This window comes from Caretta caretta, chromosome 5 (genome assembly GCF_965140235.1).
Source record: "Caretta caretta isolate rCarCar2 chromosome 5, rCarCar1.hap1, whole genome shotgun sequence".
In the NCBI taxonomy this organism is placed as follows: Eukaryota; Metazoa; Chordata; order Testudines; family Cheloniidae; genus Caretta; species Caretta caretta.
Genome location: NC_134210.1, coordinates 34,663,533 through 34,685,649, shown reverse-complemented (window position 1 = coordinate 34,685,649; position 22,117 = coordinate 34,663,533). Strand labels below are relative to the sequence as shown.

At 38.0% G+C, this 22,117-nt stretch overlaps 1 protein-coding gene across 7 annotated transcripts in view; it reads left to right on the top strand.

The window, feature by feature from the left end:
• The window catches only part of ARL15 (ARF like GTPase 15), a 334,819-nt gene that overhangs the window by 81,524 nt on the left and 231,178 nt on the right, over nucleotides 1–22,117 (top strand). Inside the window, exon 2 of one of the 7 annotated variants that reach the window (XM_048851826.2) lies at nucleotides 13,617–13,724. The exons of the other annotated variants lie outside the window; for them this stretch is intronic. Coding sequence (XP_048707783.1) covers nucleotides 13,722–13,724 — 3 coding nt within the window. The 5' untranslated portion in view covers nucleotides 13,617–13,721. The remainder of the gene's footprint in view (nucleotides 1–13,616; nucleotides 13,725–22,117) is intronic. 7 annotated transcript variants of the gene reach the window in all.

Sequence of the window (22,117 nt, the reverse complement as noted above, 5' to 3'; positions counted from 1 at the left end):
TGTACATAATCAATAATAATAATAATAGATTTTGTAGGCCAAATTCCAGAAACTGCTTAGTTTAGCAGATCAAAGTCTGTTCCCAGCTCTCTTGGATAAAAATTCCATTGTTTAACATGAACACTCATTCTGACCATCACTGTTTCTCAAAACTTGTTTATGCATAAATTTCCAGATTTTTTTCTCCCCTCAATCTGATCCTTCAATTCAGGAGAATTACTATATGAAGAAAGCTGCAACTTGCTTGTGTTGCTTACATAAAACTCTACATGGGCATTCTTGCATACCATGCACAACTATGTTTTTTGAGCAGTTATAGGGCAAGGTTGAAGGGCAAGGATAACTTTGGGAAGACTGTGGTGACCCTGGCAATTACAGGCTGGTAAACCTAACTTCAGTACTGGGCAAAGTGGTTGAAGCTATAGTAAAAAACTATTTTTTCAGACAATAGATGAATATAATTTGTTGGGGAAGAGTCAACATGTTTTTTGAGGGGAAATCATGCCTCACCAATCTACTAGAATTCTTTGAGCGGGTCAACAATCCTGTGGACAAGGGTAGGGATCCAGTGGATACAGTGTATTTAGATTTTTAGAAAGCCTTTGACAAGTTCCCTCACCAAAGGGTCTTAAGCAAACTAAGCTGTCATGGGATAGGAGGGAAGGTCCTCTCGTGGATTGGTAACTGGTTACAAGATAGGAAACAAAGGGCAGGAATAAATGGTCAGTTTTCAGAATAGAGAGAAGTAAATAATAGTGGTGTCCCCCAGGGGTCTGTACTGGGCCCAGTCCTATTCAACATATTCATAAATGATCTGGAAAAAGGAGCAAACAGCTGGCAAAATTTTCAGATACAAAACTACTCAAGATAGTTAAGTCCTAGGCAGACTGCGAAGAGCCACAAAAAGATCTCTCCAAACTGGGTGACTGGGCAACAAAATGGCAGATGAAATTCAGTGTTGGTAAATACAAAGTACTGCACATTGAAAAACATAATCCCAACTATACATATAAAATGATGGGGTCTAAATTAGCTGTTACCACTCTAGAAAGATCTTGGAGTCATTGGGGATAGCTCTTTGAAAACATCCACTCAATGTGCAACAGCAGTCAAAAAAGCCAACAGAATGTTGGGAATCATTAAGAAAGGGATAGAAATAAGACGGAAAATAGCATATTGCCTCTATATAAATCCATGATATGCCCACATCTTGAATGCCGTGTGCGGATGTGGTCGTCCCATCTCAAAAAAGATGCATTGGAATAGGAAAAGGTTTGAAAAAGAACAATAAAAATGATTAGGGGTATGGAACAGCTGCCATACGAGGAAAGATTAATAAGTAGTCTCTTTTCTGCTTGGAAAAGAGATGACTGAGGCCTATAAAACCATGACTGGTATGGAGAAAATAAATAAGGAAGTGTTATTTACTCCTTCTCATAACACAAGAACTAGGGGTCACCAAATGAAATTAATATGCAGCAGGTTTAAAACAAACAAAAGGAATTATTTCTTCCCACAACACCCAGTCAACATGTGGAACTCCTTGCCAGAGGATGTTGTGAAGGCCAAGACTATAACATGGTTTAAAAAAGAACTAGATAAATTCATGGAGGATAGATCCATCAATGGCTATTAGCCAGGATGGGCAGGGATGGGGACCCTAGCCTCTGTTTGCTAGAAGCTGGGAATGGGCGACAAGGAATGGATCACTTGATGATTACCTATTCTGTTCATTCCCTCTGGGGCACTTGGCATTGGCCACTGTCATAAAACAGGATACTGGTCAAGATGGACCTTTGGTCTGACCCAGTATGGTCCTACTTCTTATTCAGCCAATCGCTGAGTGGACTTGTAGGCTCTAAAGTTTTACATTGGTTTGTTTTTGAGGGCAGTCATGTAAAATAATTCTACATTCGTAAGTTACACTTTCACGATAAAGAGGTTGCACTATAGTTAAGGTTGTCAAGTGATTAAAAAAGTTAGGTGATTGCACGATCAAACAGTAATGGAATACTATTTATTTAAATATTTTTGGATGTTTTCTACATTTTCAAATATTGATTTCAATTACAACACAATACAAAGTATACTCACTTTATATTATATATTATAAGTGCTCACTTTATATTATTTTTGGTTACAAGTATTTGCACTGTAAAAAACAACAGAAATAGTATTTTTCAATTCTCCTCCTACAAGTATTGTAGTGCAATTTCTTTATTGTGAAAGTGCAACTTACAAATGTAGAATTATTATTTTTACCTGACTGCATTCAAAAATAAAGCAATCTAAAATTTTAGAGCCTGCCAGTCCACTCAGTCCTACTTCTTGTTCAGGCAATCGCTCAGACAGACAAGTTTGTGTACATTTGAAGAAGATAATGCTGCCTGCTTCTTGTTTACAGTATCACCTGAAAGTGAGAACGGGCGTTCTCATGGCACTGTTGTAGCTGGCGTTGCAAGATATTTACCTACCAGATGCGTTAAAGATTCATATGTCTCTTCATTCTTCAACCACCATTCCAGAGGGGACACATCCATGCTGATGATGGGTTCTGCTCAATAACAATCCAAAGCAGCTTTCTTTTTCGGTGGTTTGGTTTCTGTAGTTTCCGCATCAGTGTTGCTCTTTTAAGATTTCTGAGAGCATGCTCCACAGCTCGTCCCTCTCAGATTTTGGAAAGCACCCAAGATTCTTAAACCTTGGGTCAAGCACTGTAGCTATCTTTAGAAATCTCACATTGGTACCTTCTTTGTGTTTTGTGAAATCTGCAGCGAAAGTGTTCTTAAAATGAACAACATATGCTGAACCATCATCCGAGACTGCTATAACATGAAGTATATGGCAGAATGTGAGTAAAACAGAGCAGGGGATGTACAATTCTCCCCCAAGGAGTTCAATCACAAATTTAATTAATGCATTTCTTTTAACGAGCGCCGTCAGCATGGAAGCATGTCCTCTGGAATGGTGGCCGAAGCACGAAGGGGCATACGAAGGCTTAGCATAGCTGGCACGTAAATACCTTGCAATGCCAGCTACAAAAGTGCCATGTAAATGCCAGTTCCCACTTTCTGGTGACATTGTAAATAAGAAGAGGGCAGCATTATCTCCTGTAAATGTGAACAAACTTGTTTGTCTTAGCAATTGGCTGAACAAGAAGTAGGACTGAGTGCACTTGTGGGATCTGCAGTTTTACATTGTTTTGTTTTTTGAGTGCTGTTATGTAACACAAAACTCTACATTTGTAAGTTTTACTTTCACGGTTAAGAGGTTGCATTATGGTACTTGTATGATGAGAATTGAAAAATACTATTTCTTCTGTTTAATTTTTACAGTGCTAATATTTATAATAAAAAATATACACTTTGATTTCAGTTACAACACAATATAATATATATGAAAATGTAGAAAAACACCCAAAATATTTAATAAATTTCAATTGGTATTCTGTTTAACAGTGTGATTAAAATTCTGATGAATTTTTTGAGCTAATTGTGTGAGTTAATTGCTATTAATCGACAGCCCTAAGTATAGTACTTGTATGAGGTGAATTGAAAAATACGATTTTCTTCTTTTTACAGTGCAAATATTTATAATAAAAATGTGAGCACTGCATACTTTGCATTCTGTGTTGTAACTGAAATTAATATAGTTGAAAATATAAAAAACAATCCAAAAATATTTATAATTTTAAATTGGTATTCTATTTAACAGTGTGATTTAAAACTGATTCATCACGATCAATTTTTTAAATCAGGTTAATTTGTTTTGAGTTAATTGCTTGAGTTAACTGCGATTAATTTATAGCCCTAATCTGTACACAATAAATGAAGAGTAAAATATAAGATCAAAACTTTATGGTGACATTTTTTAAAGAAAAGATAGTGTGAAAGAAAATTAAGTATCCTAGTATTTTCATGCTGAATAGATCCACTTGTTTAAGAAGTGGGAAGACTACCATCTTCTCAAAGAAACGTGTCTGCGGATCGTCTCATCCTGACGAGAGCCCAGTTATTTGGGGCTGTTGTGGGAATTCAGTTATATGTTCTGCAGAAAATGAGAAATTACATCTATAGCTTTACAATAATTGTAATTATAGCTTTCACACTGATACGTTTGACCATTATACTAAATTATCTCTAATATCTACCAACCACAAATTACTACATATGGTAACAGGTAGCCTGGCTTTATTGCCATGTAATCCGAGAGACATAAATAACTATGTACTGTAATTACATGGCAGTTACCACATAACTAAAAGTAGTTACGTGGTGGTTTGTGCCCTGTGCAATGTTGATATCTTTTTTTGCTTTCATAATGACATAGCACATATTTGTCTCTATTTTTGTGCATTAAATAAGTTTTCAGTATTTACAATATGATTATAGAAAAGGAAAAGTCTTTCATTAAAGTGAACCACTTCATCGCCCTTTGTTTCAAGTAGCGTGTGTTGGCTGATACCCTCTCTCTTGCGTTTTGCTAAATGATAGTCTCTGTGGGTCAGTGGGGAAAAACCAACCTTTTTGACTAAATCTGTGATTTAATAGGTATAGCACCTCTATCATGGTTGGGGTGGGCTTTTCAGATGTTGTCCCAGAAAACTGACCAAGTGGGCACAATTCTTCTGTCCTGTAGACTTCTCTCTTTGTGGATGAATGTTTTGCTATCCTTGTTGTTTTTTCATTCCATAGCATGTTTATCAAAGCTATGACTCAAATGAAATAGGCATGGAAAAAGTCTTTTTGGTATTCCTTTAATTAACTGATGTATCCTTTCTACTGGCTTCTGTAATCGGGTTTATTTTGTTTCCCAAGAGAAAGTTAGTGTTTGTGCATCGATCAAGAAGTAAAACTGATGGAACAAATGTGCTTTATTTGACAAAATGAGATTTTATTTTATCAATTTAAATGTATATTCTTTAATTTTTCTTATGGAATTGGGCAAATAATTTGGATAATCACATACGTTTTATATAATCTGCTATTAACATCTACAAACTACAAAAGAGTTTTAAAAAAAACCAACTTTTCAGGAAGCTGCATATATATATATTTACAAATCTAATTAAACTGTTCCCTTTTTTACTTTTTTGTTGTGTGTAGGTGAGAAGCATATTTTGTTACTGACACAAATATATTGCAAGAGAATCTATTAATTTACATTTTTAAAGATGTTTTTTGTTTGACTCTGTTTTTCCTTAAGTGGTAATTAGAAGAGTTCATGTAGATTTTAAGCATTCTTAGATTAGACCCAACTCTGGCTTGATTATGGAAGGTTTTTACAATGAAACTCGTCAGTAGATGGCAATGCTGTTCTACTGCAGTCTTGTAACTGCTGAAATATCAGTTTTTTTAGCTTTGAACTCTGTTTAACATATCCTTCATGTCTATTCTGTTTCTGGAACTCTTGATTATAGTGATATTAAGTACTGTTTTAAGTAGAATTAGCTTAGTCACGTAAAAACAGTTATCAGTATTGAAGAAACACGAGTGCAGGTGTTAATATATAAAATAAATATATTAGAGTATGTATGGATGCCTCAGGTGTATATGTTGTGTGATTTAACCATGCCGAAAGTGTAGAGCTGGTTTAATATTGTACAATTAGTTATAAATAAGGCTTCATGTTAAATGGCAGAAAGCATTGGGGGTGTAGTTGTTTCCTCATCTTTTCTTGATCTTGTTTTGTTTTTCCCCTTTAAAGGTTACTTTTTACTAGTTTCTACTGCAACTTCTGTTGGTAGTGATGCACAGGACCTTCCTGTAACTGTCCCATTCTCCTCCCCGTCCCCCATTAAAACATTTCTTTGCAATTAAAACTTGATTCACAATTTACTAGTCTTGAGAGTCCCAACTCGGTACTGGGAATACATCTTGGCTCTTTATTCAAGATCATGGAATCTTTATAAATAAGCCTCTTTATTTGTTCCCTAGCAAACCTATGAGAGATTCAGTGATCGCTTGTTTTGTGCTCTGTGCTAGTCTGTTGGCAAGATTCACTTTCTTGAATAGTCGCCATGTTGAAAGGGGGTGAAACTGTGTTTTATGTATCACTTTAAAAAACAGTAGTAGAATAGACCCTTGTTGTAATTCGCACACTGTTAGCTGAAAGTTTCTTCAGTGCAATATGAGTATCCCTACCTAATGATGTATTTTGCTCTTTCCAGGTTTCTTTTAAAGATTTTGTTAAAGTAAGATAAATATACACCCTTTAGTAATGTTCAAAATTTAACATACCACAGAATGTACAATTTTTTCTACACAATTAAATTTTAAGGGTGGATATTAAAATTTGGTAAGGTTGTCCTCTGAACAATTTATTTTTTGAAAATGTACCTCAAGTGCTTTACAAAATGCGTTTAACTGCTTAGCATTTTGCTTCGGTATCTTGTTTGCAAAGGAGCATAGATCAATAATGGTCTGAAGGACTTAGTAGATACTGTAAGAATTGCTTATAAAGTCTGCATTGTTGCAACAATTTTGCAGTGAAACATTAAGTATTTTTGGTCCAATTAGATATGACTTTAATTTTGCGTGTTCAGAGATAAATAATTAATGCATTTAACTGACAAACTTAAAATGCTACATTTGGGAATATTGATAGTAAAATACGTGCAAGAAATTAGTAACTGTTAGTGGTTACAGAAATGAGTTTTGCTCATCCCCACACTTATGGTGAAGATACAACTTACATTTTACAATGAACTAGAATAGTATGCTTGCTTAATAAATTATATATTTTAGATGTGAAAGAATCACCTGTCTTGTACATATCAGATACATGAATGGGAGACACATTTTTAATATTGTCTCCATCAAAATGGAATAAAAATGTTGCTCCTGCTCCCAAATGACACTCTCTAAATTAACAGCATGCTAGATTCATAGTGTAACTTTTTCAGAAATACTCAAAATCATTTGCTAGAGAGTGCATCGTTTACAAGCTGAATCAAAAAGGCAAATAAAGTTTAAATGAAACACTGCACCCCAAGTCTTCACAGTGATCAAAATTCATTATTTTTTTGGAAACTTATCTTAGTATCAGCAGATACTTCATAGGAAAAATATGGCATATCTCATATCTAATTCTATTACGAAGCCGAACATAACTTTTCTACAGGTTGTTCGAATTGTTGCAAAATGCTATGCATGTAAAAAATCTGGTATAATATATATATAATATTTTAAAAAAGCTCTGATGAAAGGCAGTCAGATATTTAAAAATAACATTCTAGAAAATGTGTTGAGGTGAGGCATGCAGAGAACAGTTAATTATGCTTTCAGTGTTTATGGAGATCAAGTTTTATGAACTTAGGTTTTGCAACATGGATATTTAGCTTTTATTTTTAAATAAAATTTGAAGCTAGATTGTACGAAGTTGCATTTGGGGGGTGGGGGAGTGTAGAAAGAAAATTGGCTTTGTTTCTAGTTTCTGCACAGCCAGACTTGCTCTTATGTTTGTAATATTTAGAGAAGTTCAATAGGGGGCCCTGGATGCTTTGATCTAATGCCACAGTGCAGTTTAATGAGAGAGAGGTTTTCAATATTGTCTGCAATATTGAAAATTCTGCAAGCTCAGTCTGATAGAATAAAATGTAAGATTTACACCTTGGAACCCCTCTCATATTTCTGGGCATTGTTTCTTTTTGAAACAGGTAATTACAAAAGTCCTCAGATCAATTTTTGTAAAGGGACTCCCTGATGGGTGCCATGACTGAAGTGTGACATGAGCCTTTTCCAATACAATGGGTGGCCTAACATTCCTCTGGAAGGCCAAGCTCATTAAATATTCTGTTCTTTTTTTCCACCCTCTCCCCCTTAGCTCGACTCAAGCTAAGTCTGAGGTTTCTTCACTGAGGACTTAGGAAAATTGCTTAGAGTTCTCAGATTGAATTTTTTATGTGTATGACTTCATGATGGCATTAGCATGTGCTTTGATCCATGTGTGAATGGCACTGGGTCGGCTCTTATTGCCATATCCAGATGGTGTTACAGGGAACAAACAGTTGTGTTTTAGGATTTCTCAATAGACTGTCTAGACTGGCCTTGCAGCAGACAGATACAGCCACCCATCAAATTAGCGTTTGTCAGATTTATGGTAATGGTTCACCAAAGCCTTCCTGTCATTGACATTAAGATTTACGCCTCCAAAGTTTTGTCTTCTGCAAAATGGAAAGTCTGATCTTTTTAAAAGTAAAAGAGGAAAAAAGTAATAAAGAAAATAATTTCCAAATTAAGCACAACATTTAAAAAGTGATTTTTTTTAAAGTATCTGATTCTCACAGCTGGATTGATTAGGGAAACCTTTTTTCTCCCCCTTCAAATGATAATACGGATGTTCTGTTCTAGTCAGTGTCTCCCATATGCCCTTTTGGAAAGAAAAACATGTATGTGGATTACTACGGCTAGATTTTGCACTTTCATGTTACACTGGAGTAATATGAGCTGCTCCCTGTACGCAGTGGGAATAACCTTTTGACAGGCAGTATGTCCATTCTCAGTGGAAATGTTTTTCCAAGTCTGGCCAGACCTCCTTTGATCACGCCACCTCAAATGTAGGGGTCATAGCTACTATGCTATGTACTATGGCTGTTGACCAGAGAAAGATGATTTGCGGCGTGTGGAGGAATATTTAAATATAATCCAAACTCTTTTTGCGATTATCAGTATTTTGTGTGGCAAAGCTGATGAGTGTGCCGATCTGGAGCATTTAGGAAATTTTAAATTACTCTGAATGTAAATTTGGCTGGAAGCAAGAGGGTGTGTGTGTGTGTGTATTGGCAGAATTCTAGTGCTCATCTTAGATTTTTAGGGCTGTAGGAGTTGAACATGCTCAGACATGTTTTGAAAATGTTTTTGTATTTGTTAAAGATAATTGACAAATGGTGAAGAACGTAGTGGGGTAATTAAAACATCCAGACATTACTGGTCAAGCAAACACAAAAGTGTGTTCAGAGGATGATTATGCTTAATGAAGATACTGGATGTTGTAAATTTTTGGGGTGACTGTCATTTTAGAAAGTGTCTCCCACGTTTGGTATAAATGACAGTAATTGCTTCCTAATGCAAGTCTTATGTCTTGGTCTTTTGATTTTAGTAGTATCAGGACATAAAATATAAACAAGACACCTTTGTATGTACAATAGACAAAAGATTCACCATAGGAAAATTTAAAACTGTTTCCCTCCCACCTCCCCTTATGCATATGTGTTTTTAGGGCTCACTTCTGCTCTGATACACAGCAGCACACATTCCTCTATAGTGTAGAAAAATAAGCTAGCTCATTCTCCACAAATCCATAATCAGTGAATCTGATGATGTCCTCTTATTTTATTGAGCAGACTTCAGTACTTTTTATCTGTTTTTATCATCTTTGCTGACTGATACGCAACTTTCATCTGTGGAAGTATCTTAATGAAATGGTTAGGTTATCAGAGAAACAAATTTTTAATAGCAGATTAAAAATGATTTTTCTTTGATTGTGGATATTCAATTCTTATAGATATTGTTTCTGATTTGTGGGAAGACTAGTTTTTAGCTTTGTCAAATTGTCTCCATATTATATATTGTCGAAGTGGGAAAAACAGCCTTTTCTCTGATTATTCTTGAGTAGAGCTTAATGAATTTCTGGTTTTTATTTTATTTTAATGTTATTTATGCCATTGAAATTTGATTTTATATGCAGTGTGGAGCTTTTATAAAACAACTTCATCTTTTAAACACATTTAACGTTAGTTACCCATTCACTACACAGCTTTGCACATTTTTAAATAGCCTCTTAAAAATTGATTAAAATATTTTAACCTTACAGTAGGTTCACTTCAATTTCAGTGAATTTGGTGAAATGTGCAGGAAACCTGGGGGCAATATTTTCCAAAATCTAGTTACTGTTTTTCTTTTCCTATTTCTTGAGTAGAAGGGGAAACCCCTTACCAATTCTGAAAGTATTGGTACTGAATTCTTTCCTGAAGTTTCAAGGATGCAGACTTGCTGTGAGCATGCTTTCTTTTACTTTTGGTTTGGTAAGAACTTGAAATGAAAAGGTACTGCACACTTCCCAAAGTTGACTTGTTCTTATCAGATTAAAAAAACGTATAGTGAGTTGGAATTTTTGGAGATCATGATTTATCTATTGTCTTGCTGGATATAAAATATACTGTCGCCCTCTTCAGTGGGTATGGTTTATTGCACTGAACACTGCTGGGAATGGATTTAGCAGAGAAGAGAGAATAGAATGCCCTTTTAGGGCAGCCCAAGCCTATAAAAGATAACAAGGAAGGACTGTTAACAAAACATTGGCCAGATCCATGAAATATTGGTTTGTTGTGTTGCCCTGTTTGAGTTATTTTAAATTTCTGAGGTGAATCTAAGTAGTTACATACTAGAGTCTAGAGACCCGACTGAGACTGAGGCATGCATTTTGCTAGTACGAGGAAGTCCCTGCCCCAAAAAGTTTACAGCCTTCAGAAAAGACAAATACAGAGTTAACCTCTCCTACTTTCTTGGATGAAGAAATAGTGAATATAATCACATTAGCCCTTTTGGCCAAAGCTTCTCACTGGGGGCTTATGTTCAGCTGATTATCCACCATGAACCCCAAGTGTTTTTCAGAGTCACTGCTTCTCAGGATGGAGTCCCTTATCCTGTAAGTATGGCCCGCATACTTTGTTCCTAGATATGACTTTACATTTGCTGTATTAAAACACCATGTTGTTTACCTGCATCCAGATCACTCTGTATTGGTGATGTGTTCTCTGCATTATACCACTCTCCCGATCTTTGTCATTTGCAAGCTTTGCCAGCAATTTTGTTTTTCTTCTAGGTCATTGATAAATGTTTTAAATAGCACAGGATCAAGAACTGATCCCTGTGGGCCCTCACAAGAAACTCACCCATTCAAGGGTGATTTCCCATTTCCCATTATGTTTGAGACCTATCTGTTAGCCAGTTTTTAATCTATTTCATGTGTGCTATTTTGATTTTTATATTGTTCAAATTTCTTCGAGCTTCGAGAGAAGGTGAACGGAGGAGGGGAGTAAGAGGGAGGGAAGGAAAAAGTAGTATGGAAGGTAGTAGGCAGAAGTTGGACATCAGTGTGCAGAGATCCCTGCTGCAACTGCTTTTTGTCTGCTCCTTCCAGTTGAGTCTCTACATGTCTTCACTGCAGTTAACTTGAGTGTTGTCCTTAACCCCGTGTCTGTCCACATATGAAACCCTGTCACCGGTGTTTAGTGATGTTTTAAACCTGGGCTAACAGGTCTGCCTGGATATATAGCCTAGAGTTAGGTGCCACTTTTACTTGGGGACACAGGCTAAGTCTCATGAGTGCCTATAGTCCTCCAGTACCTTCCCACAATTCCCCTGTGTGCCTAGGAGGACAGGTAAGTTCTCCTGCAGTTCACTGTGAAAGAAACATGAAGCAGCTCAGCTTATTGTAGCACAGAGAGCTGTGAGATGGGTCCCCAGAAGTCCTAGCAAAAGACAAGGATGAGCACAGCACCAGTGATAGACTAACTCAGATGTGGCTTTGCTGTGTGGTTGCTAACAACCAGGCTAGGCCAACTCAGGTGTTCAGACTTGAGAGTGGATCACCAGGGTTAATTCTGCAGTGCAGCCATACCCTTAGTTCCCAGCCTAGATTCACACAGGAGTTTTTTCTTTCCCAAGCTCACATGACCGGGACACGGGCTGGTGTGTGTCCACCCTGGCAGTCCAGTTGCACCGAAGGGCAGGGATAGGGGGCAGAAGTAGCCCTGGATGGGTTTAGTACAATAGGAGGATGTTTATTGGGGTGGAGTGGCACCAGTGAGGTCAAAGGGCTCTAGTGAAAAGTCCAGCCCTCATCCAGTTCCTGGGGAGGTTGCTGGGTTTCCTACCAAAGTGCTGTCCCGGGACTTTGTTTTGGCGATGGAGCTCAGTGGCTGTTAAAATGGGAGAACTTTTTTCTCATCCCTTCCACTAATATCAGAGCCTGTTTATGTTTTGGGGAGTAGGAAGAGCTAAAAAATCCAAAGACAGTCCAAAAACATGTTTAATTTAAAAAAAACAAAACAAAAACCTTACTATTTTTAAACCTTTGGGGTTGGGAATACTATATTCTAAATGTAGGGAAAATGTGATACCTCATACGATCATGTTAGCAAATGCTTATTCTTTAAACCAAGACCATTGTTGCTTTCCAAACCGGGAGCAAAATGAAACTGACCGTTCTTAATTTCACCACTGCCCTGAATTATGGCGTTCTCAGCTTCATGCTGCTGCTGCTACTTGGGAAGCTCTGAGCAGCAACGGGGCACTAGAACAACTCTCTGCATTCAAAAAGACGGTGTTATGTCCATATATTTTTCAGAAGGTTGTCTTTCCAACCATATGCCCTGAAAAATCGGTGAAATAAAATATTCATTTCTGCAGAAATAACTTGTTTAATTCCCTCTATACATCATGTACATTTTCCTACTCCTCTCTATGACATAAACAAGTGGATTTTTTATAACTCTAGTTTATTTTTTTTTCCCCCTTTTTGACAGCGAGCATGATCTTAAGCCTGGTCTATACTCGTGTTGTACGGGTGTAATTAAAATTAGTTTAAAAACAATTTAGGTAAATAGGTGCACATCTCTGTGTAAACAAACATCAGTTTCGTATCATAAATATACATATTGTACAAGGATAACAAGATTCTGGATATTTTATTCCATGTTTACGGTCATCGTATGTAGTTTTTGGAATGGTTTAAGCGTTATTTTCTGTACAGTTACACATTTTCAATTTGAATGAGCTGTGTCGACTCTGGAGCCTTCTGTTGCTGTGTGTAAGATACATTAAATGTTTGGTTTAAATCAATAAAAAACATCCCTTTGTCATGTTTCCTTTTTTTCCCTGTTCCAGATGCACGGTGCTCTTGCTGTGTTGCAGAGGGCTGACAATGATTGCTTTCTAAAGCTTATGCCTTTAGGTAATTGTTTTTCTGTAGTGGTACATTTTTAATAGCTTTCTTAATGTGCTGTGTATGAATAGGAAAATATTAAAAATCAAGCATCACGACTGAAAAAATATTGTGCTTTATAAGAGGCTTGGCCAACAGAACGTGCTATTCACTGAAGTGGATAGTTGCTGTAATAGAGCAGAATACCAGGTCCAACTGGAACAGGGAAGATATGTGGAACTTGAGGTATGGAATTTTGTCTACCTTCCTTTCTTTTTCCTATTTTAATAACTTTTTCCTCCATTGCAAGCGTAGAACTGAAAGAATCTGTCACATTTCAGTCCTCCTCTGTCTAAGAAAGTAATATCCATATGTTGGAAGTTCCCCATATCTTTTACATTCATCATGGTTCAGCTCTGTCTATCTTGTGTGTGCATATATATATATCTTGTGAATCTTGTGCTGGCACTGCCCACTCCAGTATCCTGGTGATGACTGTGGATGTCATGTCAGGTGACAGAGAGATGGTCCACTCCACTTGAACACCATGAAAATCAATTTCCAGGCCTCAGATTGAATCTGGTAGTGGACCAGTCCTGGTGCTCCACACTACACGCATGTCTGGTGAGCCTTCTTCACGTATTGCTTTGTAAAAAGTGTTGCATCAGCTTGAACGTTCTCATTCCTAGGTGTAGTGCATGGCACCATTTCTGCCTAGAAGTGAGGAATACATGGATCACTGTACTTGAGTCCCCATTCAATAGGAAGAGGTGCAACCTCCTGGTCAGCCAAAGATGGTAAGAGTTTCTAGCTACTGTTGCTGTGCATCTAGGAGTGTTATGAGTACGTCCGTTAAACATTACATCCAGGATGTAGCAGTATTTTACTTGTGTGCGCAATCTTCTCTCAGTATTCATTTTTAGAATCTAACCTACCCTGTGTTAAAACTGGCAGTTCCAAAAAATGTGTGTCTACAAAAATAAAACTATACATCTGGAATATAGTGCACCAGATTCTAATCTCACATGAGCACGTATGCTTTGTAGGTACGAGTTCATGCACAGCATGTAGTTGCATCTAAAGCTAAAACCAGGCCTGCATTATACAAAAAGACCACAGCAGCTTAAATGGCTTATGCATCAGTGAGAAGACAAGGCACCCTGTGTGAACTGTAGCAAGATTTCTGGATTCTGTGGCACTCTGTTGTAGCAAACTGGAACTTCTTTTGGAAGCCTCGTTTAAACTGAGGTTTTTAGTTATGAAAATGAATAACAGTAAAATAGCCCTGGGGTTATTTGGGTTTTCATATTAAATTAAGTTGATCTTCCACTATCCCACAGTTTCAGCATGTTAAGACTTGTATTGTGGTTTCCACGGTATGCATCTGATGAAGTGAGCTGTAGCTCACGAAAGCTCATGCTCAAATAAATTGGTTAGTCTCTAAGGTGCCACAAGTACTCCTTTTCTTTTTGTATTGTAGATGTCAGTGAAGAAACCAGAAATTTAGGCAGATGGGTTGGGCTTTTGGTTCCTATGGATGGGTGGGAGGTGGCTTATGATTGTGGGGTAAGCATATTAGGTGTAAGTCTGCTAACATGATCAACAGTGAAACAGCTAACAATATTGACATGCAAACTGTCATCTTTGGGGTGTCAAATGTGACAACTGATTGAGATGAATTGGGCAGTTCACCCTCACATTGTTCTTTGACTGTGTACAGACAGACTCGGGAAGATGAACACTACATTGATTTACACTTAGAATCATAGAATATTAGAGTTGGAGGAGACCTCAGGAAGTCATCTAGTCCAACCCCCTGCTCAAAGCAGGACCAACACCAACGAAATCATCCCAGCCAGGGCTTTGTCAAGCCGGGCCTTAAAAACCTCTAAGGATGGAGATTCCACCACCTCCCTAGGTAACCCATTCCAGTACTTCAGCACCCTCCTAGTGAAATAGTGTTTCCTAATCTCCAATTTAGACCTCCCCCACTGCAACTTGAGACCATTGCTTCTTGGTTCATAGTTTCAAGATTGTCTTCACAAGTATATGGGATAGAAATCCTAAATTAAGAAACTGTTTTCCATAATATATATCTCGCAATTGTGGTAGAGACTTTAAAATATAGAATGAAGGTAGATTGGGGGATGGAGAGTACATAGTAGCTTCTTGTCATTTTCTTTGTCATTATTAACAAGATTGTTCTCTGTTGTACTGAAATGAACTGTGTGGAGTAGCTTAAAAGACTATACGTTAGAATGGGATGAATGCTGTTGTGTGATTCTCTGTGGTGTATGGTACTAAGGGGAGCAAAGCCACCTCAGTTCCACAGTAATGGAGTGAGAGGCCCACACTGAGTGGGAAATAAAGCTGCACAGGATATCTTTTCATTTCCTTATCCTGTCACAGTATCTATCTGGGGAAAAAGGTGGAGGGAGGTGTTTGGCAGAAGCCATTAAGGTCAGGTCTAGATGAGAAATTTTTGCTGGTATAATTGATTCTTTACCACACTTTTACATTGGCAAAAAACAAACCCTAATGTAGACAGTTATTCTGGCAAAATAACTAGGGTGAGGAAAGAGTCCTTTTGCCAGTATAGCTTATATTGTTTGGGAACTGGTATAAACTATGCCAGGATAAGCTGCGGGCTTATCTGCGCAGCTAGTTAGTGCTTTGCAAGTGGGGCTGTGAATATACAGTGTATTAGCCTGCCGTGCACTGACTGGCCTTATGGACCCTGCTACCACTCACTAAAAGTTCTGTTGTGCACAGTACCAGGGTCCACACAGCCAGTCAGTGCATGTCAAGTTAGTGCGCTGTACATTCAGACCCTGGCTTGCCACGCACTAACTAACTAACCAACCAACCAACCATGTAGGCAAGAATCTCCACTAGGAAGGTTTGGTGGTATAACTATACCGAAAAACCCTTTCTAGTGTAAACTAGACCAAAGTGGCATGTCACCCTGGCTATACTGACAGTTTAGAAACACGAAACAACCCCAGAATGTATAACATGGTTAGAGCATTAATTTGTCTCTTCATAGAATATCAGGATTGGAAGGGACCTAAGGAGGTCATCTAGTCCAACCCCCTTCTCAAAGCAGGACCAATCCCCAATGTTCTTGAAGAATGTTGTTCACCTTTCAAGGTCTCCATCCACCTTGAGTGTCACCAGGAATGTCAAAGCGTAGCTGTAGCGGTGGAGCCAAATGTGACACAACAAACAGGCTGGCCATGATGCTGTTCTTTGAGGTGGAGAAGTGGTCTGAAAAGACTTGACTGAGAACCATCCATGTGACTGGAGTGGATCTATGAGGCTTACCAATACCTGGATCTTACCAATACCTGGATCTCTGCCCGCTTATTTGAGCTCCTCTCTTCCTCACTGGTGCAGCGAGGAAGATGCTGCAACACTATCTTCCCCCTTGCACAACTTTTCCTTTTCTGTTCACTTTTATGCAGAGTGGGACTATAGTGTCAAAGTAGGTATAGGAAATATGTGTCAAAGGTATAGTGTCAAAGTAGGTATAGGAAATATGCTAGCATTAGACGTTACCTACCTTCATTGATCAATTTGTCATGGCAAGATATTATTCTGATATCCAATCCTCAGTGTAAATCTGTGTAATCCATCTGTGTAATCGAGTTTTAGTGCTTTCATTGTCTCGAGCTATCAGTAATGAACACTGCTTTTTTGATAAGTAATTTGAAACGACTCTAATCACTCAAATTCTTTTGGAAGATTGATTCAATTCAGCTCTATACTAAAGTACCAGAAAGTAGGTTCATGGTACAATCAGTGCAGGAAACATTACAAGAAAATCACTCTTCTCCTGCTCATGGCACTTTCTACACTAAATCTAATGAATATTACAGAAATAGTTTGACTATCCTAAGTGCAATATGGAACTAGAATAATTTTTAAAATACAGTTAAGTTTTCTGTCATAGGAAATTGGAATTGTCCCTGAGAAAGATCAAAGAAAAGACCTTCCTTTTCCTGTAGTCAGACAAAATAGTTTAATAAAAAAGGAAATACACTACTGTAGATTATCTGACAGAGAAATAAAACACAATATGTAGCTGAAACATGGAGAAAGTCTTGCACTACTTTAGAGGGGTTTAATAATTAACAGCTTGGATCAGAAGCATGGTCAATACATGTATCTCAGAATGCATCTTAATTTTACCTTCAGTAAATATTGCATGTAAGAAAAAATTGCCCTTTACTTGGCCTGTTGGTGATACAAAGGAAGTAAGAGTTTAGATTTTGTCTGAGCCACAGGATAGTGATAATTCTTGTTAAAATAAGTCATCTACAGTATGCACTTAAGGGAAATTCAAAGCTATTACAGCACACTGCCTGCCAAAAACCTTAACTCATTTATGACAGTCTAATAATGCTAAATTCTTTGAACATGTGTTGAAAAGGGGAAGCTGAAAGGCCTAATTCCTGAAAATGTGGGCAGCATATAATTGCATTGAAATATTTGTGAGTTAGTGTAATAATTAAGTAAAAACTTATACAGATCTCATGGTCTGTATTTTTTGGTACATACATATTTAATAGTATGTGCAATTGTTGATAGAAGTTCAAAAATTGAACAAGAAAATGACCTATTTTGTTCTTATTCAGCTTTTGCAGAGGCATTTACAAATATAACCTATTCAGTTACCGTTTGGTTGTGCTGTATTACCAAGAAGTATTCTTTAACTGGAAGGTCATCATGAGACTTTGCAGAAGTTGCGCAGATTAGTTATTTTTATTTTAAATAGAGGCGTATACAGCCACATCAAACCAGCATAGGGTAAATGGGTGGTATGTAATTTGAGGCTAGATTTAACAGTCTTCTAGTTTCCTCTCATTAAGGGCACTTGTCCTATGTATTTGCACCATAGCATCTCTCCCTCTCGCCACCTTGAACCTTATACTATTTTAAGTTGCATCCACCCAAAGGAGGTGAGCAGCAGTCAGTGGTGAAAGAACAGGCTAAGAACTATTTAGAAAAGCTGGACATGCACAGGTCCATGGGGCTGGATCTAATGCATCCGAGGGTGCAAAGGGAATTTGCTGATGTGATTACAGAGCCGTTGGCTATTATATTTAAAAACTGGTGGCGATTGGGGGAGGTCCCGGATGATTGGAAAAAGGCAAATATAGTGCCCATCTTTAAAAAAGGGAAGGAGGAGAATCCGGGGAACTACAAACCAGTCAGCCGCACCTCAGTCCCTGGAAAAATCATGGAGCGAGTCTTCAAGGAATCCATTTTGAAGCACTTGGAGGAGAGAGAGGTGATCAGGAACCATCAACATGGATTCACCAAGAGCAAGTCACGCCTGAAACCTGATTGTCTTCTATGATGAGATAACTGGCTCTGTGGATATCGGGAAAGCAGTGGACATGATATATCTTGACTTTAGTAAAGCTTTTGATACAGTCTCCCACGGTATTCTTGCCAGCAGGTTTAAAAAAGTATGGATTGGATTAATGGACTATAAGGTGGATAGAAAGTTGGCTAGATTGTCTGGTTCAACGGGTAGTGATCAACATCTCGATGTCTAGTTGGCCACCGATATTAAGTGGAGTGCCCCAAAGATGGGACCTGGGGCTGGTTTTGTTCAACATCTTCATTAATGATCTGGATGATGGAATGGATTGCACCCTCAGCAAGTTCGCAGATGACACTAAGCTGAGGGAACCGGTAGATACACTGGAGGGTAGGGATAGGCTCCAGAGCGACCTAGACAAACTGGAGGATTGAGGCAAAAGAAATCTGATGAGGTTCAACAAGGACAAGTGCAGAGTCCTGCACTCAGGAGGGAAGAATCCCATGCACTCCTACGGCTGGGGACCAACTGGCTAAGCGGCAGGTCTGCAGAAAAGGACCTGGGGATTACAGTGGACGAAAAGCTGGATATGAGTCAGCAGTGTGGCCTTGTTGCAAGAAGGATAACTGTATATTGGGCTGCATTAGTAGGAGCATTGCCAGCAGATTGAGGGGAAGCGATTATTCCCCTCTATTTAGCACTCATGACGCCACATCTGGAGTATTGCTTCCAATTTTGGGTCCTCCACTACAGAAAGGATGTGGACAAATTGGAGAGAGTCCAGCGGAGGGCACTGAAAATGAGTAGGGGGCTTTGGCACATGACTTGTGAGGAGAGGCTGAGGGAACTGTGTTTATTTAGCCTGCAGAAGAGAAGTGAGGGGGGATTTGATAGCAGCCTTCAGCTACCTGAAAGGGGGTTCCAAAGAGGATGGAGGTAGGCTGTTCTCAGTGGTGGCAGATGACAGAACAAGGAGCAATAGTCTCAAGTTGCAGTGGGGGTGGTCTAGGTTGGACATAAGGAAACATTATTTCACTAGGAGGGTGGTGTAGCACTGGAATGGGTTACCTAGGGCGGTGGTGGAATCTCCAACCTTAAAGGTTTTTAAGGCCTGGCTTAACAAAGTCCTGGCTGGGATGATTTAGTTGGTGGTGGCTCTGCTTTGAGCAGGGGATTGGGCTAAGTGACCTTCTGAGGTCTCTTCCAACTTTAATGTTCCATGATTCCATGTATGTAAGAAGTCCAGTCACACACTTGCTCTGGAGAATTTGAAAGTTTATCGAAGAATCTATTCTTTATGCCCCATTTTCTATTTTATCTTAATTGTTTAATTTTAACAAACGAGTTTTAACTTATTCTTTCCCTACTAATATTGTTTAAGTGTGTACTCTGGTTATGCTGAGCTGTTCCTAGAGGGTTTGCTCCTTTGTGTCTGACATGGGAGAGTAATGCTTCTAGGAAATGCCACTTGAATACTATGGCTGCTTGGAATTGTTGAGAGTATATAAATGAGAAGCTGAGATTTGAGGATCAAGCGAGAAGAAAATGGAAAGTGGGGGATCAGGAAAACTAGTCAATAGTATATTTTCCATTAAGCATATACTCTTTAGTATGGTTGGAAATTGTCTTTCATATTGTTACAGTGAACCACAAATATATGGTTAATATAGAACAGTTTTTACATTGTTCAATACTCAGTTTACCAATGAAGCTAAATACTTTTCAGCTTGAACATTTTTTAATGTGTTCATAGATGAAAATCAAATTGTACTGATTTTAAAAGGACTTTTATTAGAACAAGATTCAAAGGTTTTTCACTATTTTAGCTAGATAGTATACCCAGATAAAAATCTTCAAATGTTTAGACTGCATCCTTTATGGTTCATTTGTTTTAGAAGGACATTACATTCATATTTTCAGCTAATTGTGTCTTTAAGAAAAATCTTTAACTCAAGATAAATTTGTATTTATTGATTGTGAGACAGTATTGATTACAGCTATCAGGGTATTGACACCTCATCAGTTATTGGGAATGGACCACATCCACCCTGACTGAATTGACCTTGTCAACACTTGTTCTCCACTTGTAAGGTAACTCCCTTCTCTTCATGTATCAGTATATTCCTGCATCTGTAATTTTCACTCCATGCATCTGAAGAAGTAGGCTTTTTTACCCATGGAGGCTTATGCCCAAATCTGTTAGTCTTTAAGGTGCCACCAGAATCCTCGTTGTTTTTATTTAGAATGACTTTCACACATCCATGGTTTAGAGTAGGAAGTTGCAGTATGGTGGGTTGGGGCAGAGGTGAGGGTAAATCTGAGGCCTTTCACTGTTCCTGCGAAAATCTATCCAGGCTTGGTAAATTGTAAACCACAGAAATCACTATTTACAATACTCAGTAGAACTTGTTCTACACCAGCTCCTTAATGTTTATTATTCCAGCTGTACCTGGCATATGCTCATGCCTTGTTGAGCTGATTGCCTGTCCTCCCCCATCAAAATATCTCCAAGTTTAGGGGAGGGTATCAATTGCTGAGAACTAAAAAAGTTCTCAGTTCAAGTTTAAAATCTTTCATTGAGTGGTGTTAATATTTCTATTCACAATAATTTGTTATTGAGAAAGGCCTCCTAATCGTACCAGAAGAGGCAGACAGTTACACTGCTTCCCATTTTGCAGATAGGGTAATTGAGAAGTTGCATAAGGCCATTTTTTGCATATGTGGGAATAGAATTCAGACTGAATATAATGACAGACCCCGGTCTCATCCGTGTAGCAACATTGCCTTTCAGAATGAATGTGTCAAATCTATGTGCTTGGCTATGATGCCAAACTTTGTTTTAATCACTTTCGAAGACATACTCTTCCCTCTGTGCTAGGAATAGAATCTTGGAATCCTCACTGCAGCTATTATACTGCTGTGTAGCAAATAGTTGTGTAAACAACTGGCAGTGTAGGTCATGACCACAGCTGCTGATCACCTACTACTGCTACTAGCTACTCCTTTAGCTGAAATGATAGTGATAGGTCTCTAATGTGAACTTGAATATTCTGGATTCAGTCCCTGCTGATGATGCATGCAGGATGTCATTACAGTTGCACATGACAAAATTTGTTTCCTTTTAAAGAATCTAGGAAATTCTGTTGCAAAAAGCTGTCAAGAGCATTGCAAACTCAAGCGCTCAGATTAAGAAATACCAGAATTATTTCTGTTTCAGGATTATGTCTGAGAGGATGTAGCTGAGGGCCATTGTGATTACACTTCTCTTTCACAGGATGCTCCCGAGTCCATGTATTCTTCTGAACACCTTTATTCTTCTTGTTAGAACAAATGGGTAATGCCTGTCACCTGTGGAATTTGGAGACGATACAGTGGTGGTGCTGTGGTAACCCCTGCTCTTCACCTGAGCCCACCAAAAATTGTTTTTCTGATAGTGGAACAAGTTGATGGTTCTGTTTCTCAGGACTACTTTGTTTTATAACTCTAATTTTTATTAGGGCTGTTGATTAATCATAGTTAAACTAATGCAATTTAACTTTAATCACGATTAAAAAAATTAATCACAATTAATCACAGTTTTAATTGAATTGTTAAACAATAAAATACCAATTGAAATCTATTAAATATATTTGGATGTTTTTCTATATTTTCAACTATACTGATTTCAGTTACATCACAGAATACAAAGTGTACAGTGCTCACTTTATATTTTTATTACAAATATTTGCACTGTAAAAATGATAAACAAAAGAAATAGTATCAGAGGGGTAGCCATGTTAGTCTGGATCTGTAAAATCGGCAGTTTTGTCTGGTCCTGAAGTTTTTTTGCTGCAGGATGGCTACCTTTTAAATCTGCTATGG